The 16,317-nt window shown below is 40.5% G+C and overlaps 1 protein-coding gene across 3 annotated transcripts in view; it reads left to right on the top strand.

The window, feature by feature from the left end:
- LOC143481334 (Fc receptor-like protein 5) overlaps positions 1 to 6,858 on the top strand; it is a 45,172-nt gene extending 38,314 nt beyond the window's left edge. For all 3 annotated transcript variants that reach the window (XM_076979313.1, XM_076979314.1, XM_076979315.1), the window contains 4 exons: positions 2,308 to 2,592; positions 3,421 to 3,669; positions 5,496 to 5,612; positions 5,965 to 6,858. In XM_076979313.1, coding sequence (XP_076835428.1) covers positions 2,308 to 2,592; positions 3,421 to 3,669; positions 5,496 to 5,612; positions 5,965 to 6,011 — 698 coding nt within the window. In that variant the 3' untranslated portion in view covers positions 6,012 to 6,858. The remainder of the gene's footprint in view (positions 1 to 2,307; positions 2,593 to 3,420; positions 3,670 to 5,495; positions 5,613 to 5,964) is intronic.
- The last annotated feature ends 9,459 nt before the right edge of the window (positions 6,859 to 16,317 follow it).

The raw sequence follows: 16,317 nt of genomic DNA, 5'->3' as shown, positions 1-16,317 counted from the left end.
CGGGCGGGATTAAAAAAGCAGTCAACACATTATCAATTAAAACTGTCTAAGGCATTGTGCTCAGGATGCATACATTTTTTAGGTTTTGCCTGGTAAATCATTAGTTATTTTTCCAGCCCACAACACATTGGTGGAAAATCTTTCAAACCGTGCCTGTGTACATGGGGGCATCTCACGTCTGATTTTATTAATCGTACCAACAATAGGGGTTTGGTTCACCAAATGGGTGTTTGCAAGTACCAATGAAGTGAAGAAACTGTCAGTCTTTACATTTCTTCCTTTCCCCGTGAAACACAACACAATATTTTGGAACAACCGTTGAGCAGCCGGCCTGCAAACTGTGCTTCAAGCAAACTGCGTTGCTGTTCGATCGCCCAAGCAGTTTTCACTCAAACTGTGTAGCCGCCCCAACTAATTTATGGCGTTCCTGATGAAGGGCTCGGTTTCAATATCCACAGGATCCTCGAGGAAAAGACATGTCATGATGATGTGTTTGTAACTCGGGTTTAGGTACGAGGCTGAAGTTGGTTCCTTATTCGCCAGTGTCTTATTCGCACTTTCCGTTCCACCTTAAAAAAATAAAGCGGTAGTTTCATTATGTCGCCGCGAGAGAATGTATTGTACGTTTCTATGGCTGTATCTCCTGATTCTTACATCGTCTCAGAAATCTGACGAGCAGGTTTAGTTGACCATATAAGTGACTGTATAAATCCAGAAGAAGAAGAGTTTTTACTGTAGAATATTTTTATAATCGTCCTGTGAATTTGGCATGTCTGGCGATAATGTACTGTGCATACAGTGCATTGGTCTTAGTTTGTATGGCAGTATCTCCTGATTTTTACATCGTCTCAGAGATCTGACAAGCAGATATACTTGACCACATAAGTGACAGTATAAATCCAGAAGAAGAAGGTTTTTTACTGTAGAATATTTTTTTTATTGACCTGTGAACTTGGCATGTCAGGCGATAGAATGTAATGTGCATACAGTGCATTGGTCTTAGTTTGTATGGCAGTATCTCCTGATTCTTACATCGTCTCAAAGATCTGACAAGCAGGTTTAGTTGACCACATAAGTGACTGTATAAATCCAGAAGAAGAAGGTTTTTTACTGTAGAATTTTTTTTTATTGACCTGTGAAGTTGACATGTCAGGCGATAATGTACTGTGCATACAGTACATTTGTCTTAGTTTGTATGGCAGTATCTCCTGATTCTTACATCGTCTCAGAGATCTGACAAGCAGATACTTGACCACATAAGTGACTGTATAAATCCAGAAGAAGAGTTTTTACTGTAGAATATTTTTTTTATTGACATGTGAAGTTGGCATGTAAAAAACCTTCTTCTTCTGGATTTATACAGTCACTTATGTGGTTTAGGTTTAAGTTAACCTGTCAGCAAGCAGGTTAATTTCAGAGCATAAGTTGCTATAGCAACTGACACGAGGTTGTTTTAACCCACTTTCTGGAACAGAAAACCCCGGGTTTTAGTGAACTCAGATAGCCTACCCTGAGTTAGACACCTAACCCGCTTTCTGGAATACTCCCCAGGATTAAATTGACCAAGCCCAGTGATCACTCAGGGCTTATGTGTTTTGTCTATTTAATGTGCGTTCGCGCAGTGTCCCGTGCTCGTCTTTGTTAGAGTAATTTATGTGTGAGTCGTACTTCACGTTACATGTGTGAATGTTATACGTGCGCGGTCTGCGCTTCTTGTATTTGACAATAAACATGACGATCTGTTACGGTGACAGCTCCGGACCCCTCCTTGTGGGCGTGTCGTTATGTCGTCTGCGTGCAGTTATGTCCATGTTTGTAGTTCCGTGGGTGTGGGTCATTTATGAGCGTGTTCGTAGTCTCACCTGTGCCTTGTCTCGTGATCACGAGGATATGTGTTACTCACCTATTTAATGTGCGTTGGCGCAATGTCTCGTGCTCGTCTATGTTTAAAGTTCGTTATAAAGTTATGTCTAATTGCGGAGGACAAATTTCGATTGAGGTGAAAATCACAATTGTCTAATATGGCACATTCAAATTCTGTAGCCTGTACATTGCACAAGAATCCTCAATTTAACCGAATACTTTTTTCAATTTACAGAAAGATTCTCATTAGTTTCTGAAGAACTAGTAGTTTACTATTTCAAGTCTGTTAAAACTGGTTTCTACCTTTGCATATTCATTACTCAGAGGACCTGTACAACTGGACCATTTCCATGTTGAATGTTTTCATTACTTAATTAGATAATTAAACATGTAATGATTAGACTGTCATAGTAAAACATCTTAATTGTATTTTCTGTTTGATAGGAGAGTCTCCTCCAGTCTCTCTGACCATCAGACCCAACAGAACTCAACACTTTAATGATGAATCTCTCACACTGAGCTGTGAGGGACACAGTGACTCTACTGGATGGAGAGTGAGACGATATACACACAGTGAGAGTGAGAGTGTGTCAGATTGTTCATCAGACTGGGGATCAGTTACAGGATCTACATGCACAATCAACTTCCTCTACACATCCCACACTGGAGTGTACTGGTGTCAGTCTGAATCTGGAGGGAGCAGTAATCCTGTCAACATCACAGTACACTGTGAGTCTCTATGTGGTGCATTTACTTATTAAGGGGAAAAGGAAATGTTTGATCACAGATTATTATAAACAATAGAGGAGTGTGAGACAGTACTGTCATAAGATTGAACATTGGCCTTTAAAACTAGAAAGATGAACTATGAACTACTCAATATCAGATTCATGAAACATAAATACATCTGTCAGTAATACCATTTCTAGACACCAGGTGTCCTCATCCTCTGAATACTGCTCATCTCCATAGCGACCCTCATCTCCAGCACCTGTCCCTCATCATCCTCTCATTACCCTCCCTGTACATCTTCCTCCTTCTGTTGACTTTTCTGATATTTTTTACTCTTGTGATCATGGATTTGTTCCTGGTGTTCCTAGTGTTTTTGTCTCTTTCATGATGTTGAATTCTGCAGTTACTGAATTAGCTTCAGCTGCATGAGAAATAAACAACTACAAAGACTCCTGAATGTGCTGCAGTATTAAAACAACAATGAGTGGTGCAACATTACTGCACTGTTGAGTGTTTACTGTTGAGGAAAATCAGCTTTGTTAGAGCAGGTTAAACACTCAACAGGGTTGTACTGTGGCCATACAAATCCAGTACTGATTCTGGGTGTCAGGTGATTATAATATTAATAAATTAATACATTCACATTATGTAATGTTAATAAATGAATACACTGACATTATAATGTAAATAATTAATTAGTGCTTTACTTAAATCCAAACTTTCAGCATTAGAAGCAAAATGTGATGAATGTAGATGTCTGTGTCAGTAGAAACATTTGTTTGTCTCTCTCATCGTAAATGATGAGTAACGTTTTCTCTGTTCTAGATGGTTCTGTAATCCTGGAGAGTCCTGTACATCCTGTAACTGAGGGAGATCCTCTGACTCTACACTGTTTACTTCACCCCACTGTCACATCAGACCTCAGAGCTGATTTATATAAAGATGGATTACTCATCCAGTACCAAACTGCAGGAGAGATGACCATCCACACTGTCTCAAAGTCAGATGAGGGTCTCTACCACTGTAAACACCCAGAGAGAGGAGAGTCACCACACAGCTGGGTCTCAGTCAGAGGTGAGAAAACAATGATTTCACATCTTCATCATGATCTTAACACACATCTATGTCCATGCAATCTATGACCTGCAATACTTACTTTTGTAAGTCACTCTGGACAAGGACATCTGAGAAATTCTGTAAATGTAAATGATCATAAACAGAATACAAGGAAAACAGAGAAGCACACATTAGTTACATATTGTCACTCCATCATTTATAAAGGATCTATAAATGTTTTATAAGGGGGATTTACACAACAGTGTCGAAAATTCTGCTGCCATCAATTGAAATCAGATGACTCAGTAACCCCAAGTGTGTGAGGAAACACTGCCACCTTGTGGCATGAATATGTAAAAAAGAAACATGAATATATGGAATCCAAGGTGTAAAACAATAGGCTTAATCATCCTGTAATGGCATTAGGGCAAACTACAGCACTGTTTACCTGTATAATATTACACCAAACAAATGACCACAAACAAGTACCAAAAGTTGGAGCCAACAACCTTTGACACTCTTGAATGTAATTACCAGGGGTGATAGTGGGGGGGGGGGGGGGGGGGGGGGGTGGAGTGTACCATATTTAGAATATTTAATAATTAATCTTTAAATTAATTAATAATAAATAAGTCAGGTAATCATTATAGTGAAATAAAAAAACTAATTTCTATTAATATTCTGAGAAAATGCTGTAACCTAAAGATTTATATTAGACACAATATGTTAAACAGGCATGATTAATTATTTATTCATTACTGTTAGTAAATTATAGGATACCATACAACTCAAAGAAATTATGCAAATAAAGTTTAAAAGAATTACAAGTATTAGGATTATAGTTAGTTTATATATATAAAATTTAATAAATTTATATATATATTATATATAATATTTTGTGTTGGTTTATTAGGACATACATTTTGTGCTTTTGTTCATATTACACCTTACGCCATAAGGCAGCCAGGATGAACCAGATCGTCTGACCACCTGTACCGGCTCAAAAAAAAAAAACACTCTTATATTTCTGATACAAATTTAACTTAATCAGAATAAAGATAAAATACTGAATTTATCTTGTATCTACCTCTGAAGGTCTTCCGATGTCTGAAATACAGGCGGTCCCCGGTTTACGACGTTGATCCGTCGTAAATCGATTTTCGGTGTAAATCGGAACATACGTACATACTGTACGTAAATAACATACTATACGCAGTTATCCTATCCTAAAGCTAGGCTTTTGACCAATACCTTTATCCATAACTGCATTTAACTAATCCTGACGCCGCGCACACCAAACACCAAGTTCCGTTTACGACGCAGAACCACTTAGGTCCAAACGAGGCTTTATACAGTAAATGGGAGATGTGTAGTAACCACGAAAAATCGTAACTTGGGAACCTCATAAGGATCATATTTCGGCCTCAAAACAGATAGCATGCGCGCGTGTGGTTTATCATTATGATTTGACGGATTTTCCCCCCCCTCAAATTTTTTTTTTCGCGGACTTGTCGGTACGCCGGAATTCCGAAAACTATCAGGCCTGAATTACACAGGTGAGTTTGAACTCCTGGAATAAACTGAAATGCATGAATGCATAATTCTAAATATTGTTGTAAGGCAGTTTGCTTATTGAATGAATGCACAAAAATAATAAATTAACACATTTTTGAAGTGTGTAGAGTCTGTGAACCACCCCACTGTTTCTGACTGAAACCAGGTTCAGTCTGGCCTAGACAGGGATGTTATAAATGTGGCTATACTGACATATCTGATATAAATACATTTAATGGGGTTGTGATTATATTTAATAATTTTTAGTGTGTGCATATATGTTTTGTCAGGTGTGTCACATTCAGAAGCCCCATTCTCAGTTCTTGGACTGCTCAGTAATCTACTGGCAGCATCTCCATATCTGCTGGTGTCCATCATACTGGGGGTCAAATGCTACAGAGCTCGTGGTAAGAACTCTTCATCTTTGCCTGTACACATCACACACACTGGAATAAAAGCTCAGACATCTAGAAACAGTCAACAGAGGATTTGAATTAATACACTTTGGCAGCAGTAGAAAGTAATTTAAAATAGCAGTAGATCATAAGATTGTTGTAATAATTATCTGAGGGTCACTGACACACAACTGTCACCAAATATCATGTTGTTTCCAGAGTTCTGTGTCTGAAACATCTCTCACCACATCTGTACAGTGTGAATCTCACAGACACAAGCAGCATAACTAAAATGTAATAGTGTAATCATAGTGAGACATTCTGACTCCTGCACTTTTAATCAGTTCAGTCTTTTTTTCTACAGTTCATACTGGTGAAAACCAAAGTCAGAATGCAGTGACAGAGGAGTGAGAACATTAAAGAATAACTGGACACACAATGATTTCTGTTTGATTTAAAACTGTCCAGTTCTGGTTTACAGAATAATGTTTAATCTCTTCCAACAAATTCCTATGCTTTGTGCACACATTTTTATTACCAAAAGTAACTGTGTTTATCTCTATTATATTGTGTGTGTTTGTGCTAGCGGGTTGTTTTACAGGCTGTCCACTAAAGGGCAGTGTGAAAAGATGAGATGGAGGAAATTGGCTACCTCTGAAATTGGGTGCCCTGTTAGAGTTCCTGCTCCTGTTATGGTGGCTTGTGGTGTGTTGTTCTCCAGTCCACCACACAGTCCTCTTTTCCAATATGCTGCCCGGTAGGATTTGAGCTGTGATTGGATATATGTCTGTAGGTTTTCTTGCAAAACCGATTCAAGTAGTTAAGAAATAATTCCGTGCTCAGAGATTAGTGGGTGTTTAATTGTACCTTAACAAAAATTGCAATGGGTCCACCACACCCTGCCAGACCCCAAGGGTGACGAAAAGGACTGGATCCTACCAGAGTTAAGAGTGTTTAATGATATTGATATGTGGTAAGATGTTATAGTCTATCTGTATAGATCATAGTTTACATGAGTCTTAATTTACTCATTTTGTTGTTGTTTTGTTTGTATGTTGTTGCGGTGGGTGCATCTTCCTTTTCTCCTGTTCTTCTGAGAGGGAGTTAGGCAAGATTGAATTGTGTATTTTTGTTATTACTTTTTTTGTAGGGAAGTTAGCTTAGGATAATTGGGATTGTTTTGTTTGTTATTTTGGCACATGCCCATCCCAATGTTATACTCCAAAGTTGTGTTATATGGGGTTGGTGTATATAAAATGTATAAAATGTTGTGTTGTAAAAGGAAGTTTCTTCCATCTGAGTAAAATAACAAAACCCAAATCCATTTTGTCTCTGGAGGTTTTCATTCATGTGCTCATTTCTCTCTTTGGCATCTGCAGCTCTGTGTTGATATCAGTCAGTTGAACTTGTTACATCTATATACAGTTCAGAGTGCTTTGAGGCTTTTGACAAGAGCAAGGAAAAGTGGATGACACAGCTAGCACGCTCACTCTTCTAGGCAAAAGGAATGCACAGCACTGACCCTGTGTGACCCTTAGGGAGATTTCCTCGCCACTGTCGCCTTTGGCTTGCTCATTAGGGATCTGGACCCATACGATTGTAAAGCTGCTTTGTGACAACGTGTGTTGTGAAAAGCGATTGTAACGAGGCTCGCGCCACGGAGCGAGGAGACGGACACAATTGCAGAGATGAGCGAGATTTAATACGGGGAATACCAAAAGCAGAGTCGTAATACCGGGCGCAGGTCATATCGGGAAGGCAGTCCATACAAGAAATGACAACAGACATACTCGGACAGATAAACCAAACACGACGGGGAAACACGGAACAGGCAGGTACTCTAGTAGCGGAAACAATACTCACGAAGAACAGGTATACAAAGCATAAGGCACGTAGTAGACAAAATCACGGATGACACGACTGGGGAATGACGGGACTTTATACATAGAAACTAACTAGGGACAGGTGATGGCAATGACACTGGGCGTGGTAACAAACAAGGAAACACGAAGACAAACGAGCAGGGCGGGACAAACAGGCAGGGAACACGGACATGAGGGAACCCAGAGTGACAGCTACGAGAGGGGGCGTTGCCCTACGTGACAGCGATATATAAATAAATTTGACTTTTGACTTTGTAATGAAACAACTAGGCAGAGTAGGATCCAATTTCGGAGTAAAATCCCTTTTATTGAAAATACAACAATATTCCACGGCAAGCAGTGAGAGTTATGCACAGGGGCGTTGCACACAAAAGTGTCTGGTTGGTCCAGGGTCACAACGGGAAGGCAAGTACAGAAAGGTACAGAAGGGTTATGCTGAGTGAGAAGTCTACAAGGGAAACAGAGATCAGAACACGGGCAGGCAAAGGAATCTATAGAATGCTCGATACATGGCATGAAAACGGCAATACTTCGCAATCAGGAAGTGTTACTTCCGCTTTTAAGTAGTCGAGAACAGGCAGGAAGAAATGAGAGGCAGGTGTGCAGTGTGAGAGAAATTATTGACTAATCATCATTGATTAGATCATGTTTAGTGTGCTATACGTGACCCAGGTCAGGGAGAGTGCTGGGGGTAAGAGCACTCTGTTAACTGGTAGTCACTAGGCTACTAGTCTTGGGTCATTTAGCTTTCTCTGTGTTCAACTGATACATCAGTTGCTTCCGCTAACTCTAGGGAAGTCCATTTTAGGAGATACACACATGTGAGACCAAGTAGCCTGCTGGACGCTTATGTTTTGGAACATGCTGTGCTAAAGATAACCTGCTGTTAGAACTGCTGCATTGTGTTTAAGATTGTATATAAGCAGGGGGAGCGCCCCCCTGCCTTCAGAGTTGTCATGCTTGAATGAGACTCTCATGTCTGTGTCTGTCTTGTGTCTGTCTTGTATCTGTCTTTGTCCTATTTATATATATTTATATTTTTGTAATAAATTAATCATTTAACCACGTCTGAGTCCTCATCCATTTATTAGAAAATTTCCACGGGCAGGCAAAGGAATCTATAGAATGCTCGGTACATGGCATGAAAACGGCAATACTTCGCAATCAGGAAGTGTTACTTCCGCCTTTAAGTAGTCGAGAAGAGGCAGGAAGAAATGAGAGGCAGGTGTGCAGCTAATGATTTGGAGGAGGGTCATGCGTTATTCCTGACACTGTGTACGCTTCTTCTTCCGGCTTACATTAGAGGTAGTCGTGCTGTATGTTTATGTTAAGAACACTGGTCCTGCTGTATGTTTGTTAACATAAACAAACAGCATGACCAGTGTTCTTAACATAAACATACAGCATGTCCAGTGTTTTAAACAAACATATACACTACCATTCAAAAGTTTGGGGTCACTGTTCTTATTTTTGAAAGAAAAGCAGTTGTTTTTTCAATTTAGCTAACATTAAATGCATCAAAAATACACTCTATACATTATTAATGTGGTAAATGACTATTCTAGCTGGTTTTTAATGCAATATCTACATAGATGTATGGAGACCCATTTCCAACAAGCATCACTCCAGTGTTCTAATGGTACATTGTGTCTGCTAACTGTGTAAGGAGGCTATTGGATATTTAGAAAACCCTTGAAAACCCTTGTGCAAGTAGGTTAGCACAGCTGAAAACAGTTTTGCTGATTAGAGAAGCTATAAAACTGACATTCCTTTTGTCACGCCTGGCTCCGCCCCCTCCCTGTCTGTCTAGCCCGGCTCATCCTCCCCTGGTCTTCTGTTTAGTTCCACCTCTCGTTTTGTCATTGGTGTCAGCTGTTGCTTGTTTGAGTGTTCGTTTGGGTTTGTATTTATTCAGTGTGTTTCAGGTCTTCAGTGTGGGTCAGTTTCATTTCATATGTTGAAGTCCGAGTCCTGTACTTCAGTTCTGTATGTTTCAATCTGAGTCCTGCTTGTGCTTCTGTTTGAAAGTGTGTAGATTAGGTCTTGTGTGTGCTTCCGTGTTTATGTTGGAAGTTAAGTCATACTTCAGTTCATATGTTTATAGTTAGGTCTTTCTTGTGTTACGGTATTACGGTCTTTCTCTATGTTAGTTTGCTGTATGTTGCTTGGTTCAGCTTTCTGTGTGTAAGGTTAGTTTCTGGTTTGTCACGTTTCTCTTCGTTGTGTTATGTTATATATTGCCCAATGTTGTATATAGTTCGTGTCAGTTTTGTCTCTGTTACTTATGTTGTATTCCAGCTGTAGTATGTCCTGTGAATTTGAGTTTAGTTTGAATAGCCTACGTGTTCAGTGTTTCCTGTTTCAGAGTGTATTGTAGTATTCTTATGGTCTTCATGTCTGTTTGTTCTGGTTATGTTTCGTGTTTGATTCCGGTGTCTTTGTAGTGCCTCGTGTCATATGTTTTGGATCCTTGCGTATGTTCATTGTCTTGATGTGCCTCTTGTAAATATAGTTGTGTTGAGTTCACTCGGTTCTGTGTTATGGTCTTATGTGAGTAGTCTGGGTATCGGTGCTAGAGTTAAGAATGCCACGTAAGAATAGAGTGATCCATGTAGGCACTTTACGGCTAGCCAGTATGGCTACGTCTAGTAACCTTGAATCCCGCTCTCCAGCGCCAGTGCGTCCGCCCCATGATCATGGTACCACCCCACCATTACACCTTTTGAGCTAGTTAAGAATCTGGAGCATTACAATTGTTGGTTCGATTAAACTCACAAAATGGCCAGAAAAAAACAACTTTCAATTGAAACTCGACAGTCTATTCTTGTTCTGAGAAATGAAGTCTATTCCATGCGAGACATTGCCAAGAAACTGAAGATTTCCTACAATGGTGTGTACTACTCCCTTCAGAGGAGAGCACAGACAGGCTCTAACCAGAGTAGAAGGAGAAGTGGAAGGCCCCGCTGCACAACTGAGCAAGAAGACAAGTACATTAGAGTCTCCAGTTTGAGAAATCAACGCCTCACAGTTCCTCAACTGGCAGCTTCATTAAATAGTACCCGCAAAACGCCAGTGTCAACGTCTACAGTGAAGAGGCGACTCCGGGATGCTGGCCTTCAGGGCAGAGTGGCAAAAAAAGCCATATTTGAGACTGGCTAAAAAAAGAAAAAGATTAATATGGGCAAAAGAACACAGACATTGGACAGAGGAAGATTGGAAAAAAGTGTTATGGACAGATGAATCAAAGTTTGAGGTGTTTGGATCACACAGACGAACATTTGTGAGATGCAGAACAACTGAAAAGATGCTGGAAGAGTGCCTGACACCATCTGTCAAACATGGTGGAGGTAATGTGATGGTCTGGGGTTGCTTTGGTGCTGGTAAAGTGGGAGATTTGAACAAGGTAAAAGGGATTTTGAATAAGGAAGGCTATCACTCCATTTTGCAACACCATGCCATACCCTGTGGACAGCGCTTGATTGGAGCCAATTTCATCCTACAACAGGACAATGACCCAAAGCACACCTCCAAATTATGCACAAACTACTTAGAGAAGAAGCAGGCAGCTGGTGTTTTATCGGTAATGGAGTGGCCAGCGCAGTCACCAGATCTCAACCCCATTGAGCTGTTGTGGGAGCAGCTTGACTGTATGGTACGAAAAAAGTGCCCATCAACCCAATCAAACTTGTGGGAGCGGGAAGCATGGGGTGAAATTTCTCCAGATTACCTCAGCAAATTAACAGCTAGAATGCCAAAGGTCTGCAATGCTGTAATTGCTGCTAAGGGAGCATTCTTTGACGAAAGCAAAGTTTAAAGTAGAAAATTATTTCAAATAAAAAAAAAACATTATTTCTACCTTGTCAATGTCTGGACTATATTTCTATTCATTTTGCAACTCATTTGATAAATAAAAGTATGAGATTTCAGGGAAAACACAAAATTGTCTAGGTGACCCCAAACTTTTGAACGGTAGTATATGTCCAGTGTTCTTAACATAAACATACACCATGTCCAGTGTTCTTAACATAAGCATATATGCCCAGTGTTCTTAACATAAACATACACCATGACCAGTGTGCTTAACATTAACATACAGGGGTTGGACAATGAAACTGAAACACCTGGTTATAGACCACAATAATTTATTAGTATGGTGTAGGGCCTCCTTTTGTGGCCAATACAGCGTCAATTCGTCTTGGAAATGACGTATACAAGTCCTGCACAGAGTTCAGAGGGATTTTAAGCCATTTTTCTTGAAGGATAGTGGCCAGGTCACTGTTGTGGAAATTTTAACCCTAATGATGAGCAAGAACAGTCAACAGCAGTTGGGTATGGTATAGGGATGCACCGAAAATTCGGCCACCGAAAATTTTCGGCCGAAATGGCTTAAATTTGCATTTTCGGTTTTCGGCCGAAATACTTTCATCACCGAAACAACACGGCCGAAACAATGTGTTGTGATGACGCAAGCAAAAATTGCCACCTGCACACGCTTATTTGGATAAAGGGTAGCAAAAATGTTTTCCAGTGATGGTGCCGAGGCAAAGGACATTACACCAAAAATTATGGAACTCATTGCCTTAGACGATCAGCCGTTCTCTGTCGTAGGGATTTCGTAGGCTAATAGAGCACATTGAGCCCCGTTATGTTTTGCCGAGCAGACGACATTTCTCAGAAGCGTGTTTACCTGAGCTGTTTAATGTTGTTGCAACTCACGTCACGTTTTTATGAGAGAATTTATATTTCTTTCAGGCCAGTCAGTTATAATTAAACTTAACTCGTATAAAATACATATATTTATCCTCTCAGATAAAAACGGTCTGCAAGCGAGTTAAATTTAATTAGTGGTCAGCCATTGTCAGCTTTATCGCCGTTAACGGCCCACCACTACTGTAATGTCAGTGCTAAATAAATATTTTCAAATCAAATTTTGTAGTTGATTTATTGTTTGAATAGCAATGCCTTGATTTTAGTGAGGTTAGCCATAAATCCAATGCTACTAATAATTGGCATAATGTATTTCGGTGTTTCGGTTTTCGGCTTTCGGCCTTGGTTTCCTCATTTTCGGTTTTCGGTTTCGGCTAAGAATTTTCATTTCGGTGCATCCCTAGTATGGTATCAAAGTAAAATACAAAGTCTATTACAGCACAAAAGATATAGAAATTGTCAGGGCTGGCTCGGACGCCGTTCCATCTACCGCCACTAGGGGCGCCCGAGCCAGGGCTGGCTCGGATGCCGTGCCATCTACCTCCACAAGGGGCACCCGAGCCAGCCCTAGACTTTAGCAACGCAATCAGCAATGATCTGTCTCACCTGTTGCCATGGCTTCTTAAGGAAGCCCGTGGAGACGGATCATTGCTTATTCGTTGTGGTTATGCCGTTGCGTTCTCAGCCTCTCCCTGTTTACTCTGTTGCTGCGTTTGCCTCTGTAGGTGTCCCGTCACCTATCTCTCTTGTCTGTTTTCTCTGTCATTTTTCGAGTTCCTATCTCCTGCGTCGCTTACTGACCTCCCTCAAGTTTTCCTCAACCTGTTTACCTTCCTATCCCGTTGCTGTGTGTATGGGAAAGGTTTTTTGTTTGAGCAGTTTTTTATTGCTAGCAGCCAGCTACTTCCCCTGGCATACTTGGTTTGCTTTATTTCTTTCTACGCGTTGAGAAGTCTGCGTTTATTCAGGCACTCCTTTTAGTTCTGTTGTTTTGTGGCACTTGGTTCCACCTCTCCCTTGCTCTCTCTAACGTGGTGTGTTGTTCTTTACCCACCGGCGTTACAGAAATAGAAATAGAAAGATAGATCGATCCAGAGATCTCCCTTACATACACTCAAGAGCAGTAGCGAACCGTGACCTTTAAACCTGGGCCCGCTACCCCCCCCCCCCCCGAAATTTTTTTTTTTCCTTTCTTAATAAACTAAATAAAGAAAAACTGAGACGACAGTACAGCTTTAAAAACGCAATAAACAATAATATCTGTACTAGATAACATCTTAAGCAAAATAAGTATACAAACAAAATAAGGTTCACAGCTCCGTGGTTCTCGGAAGCGGAATATGTAAACAACGCGCACGAGGACGTCAAAGGGATGAATCGAAACTAGCTAGCGATGGTGCTAACGACAGCTAGCGTCGCCACAGCGGGCGGAAATTATCATACAGTTAAGCCCGCCCACTAAGAGAGAAGATATGATTGGTCAATTTTGCTGTCATTTGAAACTGGTATTGCGCTGAATTATAACTGCCAGGCCCTCTGTAAACGAACAGCGGGCATCACAGTCCTGATAGGGGGAGACACAGGCTCACAGGCTTCCACTCAACCCCTCACCTTCCAACACAGATTGAATAGACACGGGTGAATATTTTATTTGCTTATATTTTTGTAATTGTTTAGATGTCGAATGTCAAACTGTAAGTAGATAAAATAAAATTGGATAATTATATATATAATGCTTTAAGAATATTTTAGGCCCTCTGAGAGGGCGTAGAGGGCCCTGACGGTTCCCCACTGCTCAAGAGCGTCTGCAAGAGAGAGCTGCCCCCCCAGACAAGTTTTATACCATACTGCTACATGATTACATCATACTTCCATGACATGAGTTAAAAGCATGTGTCTCACATGAGGTGAGGTGATGGGGTGAGGTATCACATGAGGTGAGGTGATGGGGTGAGGTATCACATGAGGTGAGGTGATGGGGTGAGGTATCACCCCATCATCCCTCCCCTGCCAGGGTCCTCGGGCCATGGCCTCCTTGTTCCTCCAGTTCACCAGGCACACCAGATATACTACCATTCTGACACCAGACGCCCTTACATGCCTGAGACCTAACGTTAACTAATGCATTAGTTAACATGAACAACACATGAAGTAACACATTAACAATAATTAACTAACGTTAAGTAAACATGTACACTGTAAAAAAGAAAGTTGAGAAAACTCAAAATTTCAAGGCAACTTACTGCACTCGATTTTTGAGTTTTGATCCCAACTCAAACTCTTAAGTTTTTAAGAAATTCATTCACAGTTGAGCCAACTTATTCTTTCTTGTTCCAAACGTCCAAATGTGAGTATTTTGGTTGAAATACTACCTACCACTTAATGTGTTGTTCATGTTAACTAATGCATTAGTTAACGTTAGTAAGTAAACACAATGTAAAGTGTTACCAGCAATGGCTCAGTGAGCGAGATACCCGTCGCTGCAGAAGCAAAAGTCCAGGGGGTGGAGCTGGATCTTAGATCCAACTCCTCCCACCATCGTGTTTTCATTGGTCTGAAGTAATTGCACTATGCAGAGTTGTATCAGATCAGCCATTCCAAATCACCTTTGTTGTCCCAAATTGCTATTATTATTTACTCACATGCCGTTTATTTGTGAACAATCACGAATGTGAAAGTAGGTTAATAATAAACCAATTTTTATCTCGCTAATGCTAGTAACTAGTTTCCTTTGGTGATTATACTAAATCAGACTATTTCTGTTTGCACGAACAACCACTGTTAAGTTTATCTAATCTAGGTGTCTAAGTAAGTGACGGTAAAAACTGATGTTAGAAGACGAGCGGTTAGCTAAACAGAATACAGATGTATTAAATACGTATTGTAACGATTCTGTTGCGGACTTGGGTAAAGTAGGACACAAACGCGTAGAGACCAGGGTTGCATTTGCAGTAGACTGTATATTTAATTTAGAATCCAAAGACAGATGACCAATTGACAAACTCCCGACATGGTGACGAGACCGACGAGGCATTCTGGACAGACCACGAAACACTGGGATTACATGAATTCACTATAATACCTAGATATAACAATATTAAGACAGAACAATGACATCTCTTAACGTGGTGACTTGATGAACGAGGCAGTACATAATACATGTAACATGGCCAGTAACACTCTTTACATGACGATCAGATCACCGACAGTACATAACACATGTAACATGGGCAGTAACACTCTTTACGTGACGACTAGATCACCGACAGTACATAACACATGCAACCTGGGCAGTAACACTCTTTACGTGACGACTAGATCACCGACAGTACATAACACATGCAACATGGGCAGTAACACTCTTTACGTGACAACTAGATCAACAAGACATTAGAAACAACCACGTCAGTAGTCTTTGATAATTCGCGTGTGAAAGGGAGTAAATACCTAGATTTAGAAAAGACAAACAAAACTTTAAGTATTCAGCTACATAGGACTTTGACCACGTAACTCAAAATTAGAACACACGCGGACATGAACCTTAATATAAAAACATTGACAGACAGGGAAATCAAAAGAACAAACACGGACAACGGCCAAACCTAACAGGGTTGTGAACTAGAAGGACAACGTTTCCCCAAAGGCAACGGCCAACCCCGAAGGAGACAAATACACGATAACCATAACAACATAACTTGTAATAACCAGAGACAGAACCGACTGATAAAGACTGAAACGAAGACTAAAGTGAATCGACTAAAATCTAGAGCACTGACAGACGGCACTGGACTGGACTGGACAACCTGGAAACGCAGAGGGCATGAAACAACGATCGCCAAAGACCGTGTCCTAACTAAGGATTTAAATACCCACTTATTTAAACAACAATGAGGTACAGGTGAGACCCATAATACCAAGGGCTGGAACTAGGCGGTGCAAAACACTAAAACCGATGAATAAACGTAAGTAAATGAGGGGGGGGGCGGAGTAACGCGTTACACGTATGTATGTTGTGTTCTTCATATTGGACATAAACTGTTAAATTAATTCGTGTTGGCTGTAGTTAATTAAAATTTGTAATGGATGTGCTGTTCGGTACCGCATGGACACGTCGAGGGGGATTGTTA

This window comes from Brachyhypopomus gauderio, chromosome 18, assembly GCF_052324685.1.
Source record: "Brachyhypopomus gauderio isolate BG-103 chromosome 18, BGAUD_0.2, whole genome shotgun sequence".
In the NCBI taxonomy this organism is placed as follows: domain Eukaryota; kingdom Metazoa; phylum Chordata; class Actinopteri; order Gymnotiformes; family Hypopomidae; genus Brachyhypopomus; species Brachyhypopomus gauderio.
The sequence above is the reverse complement of the archived record's forward strand: the minus strand, read 5'-3'. Positions and strand labels throughout refer to the sequence as shown.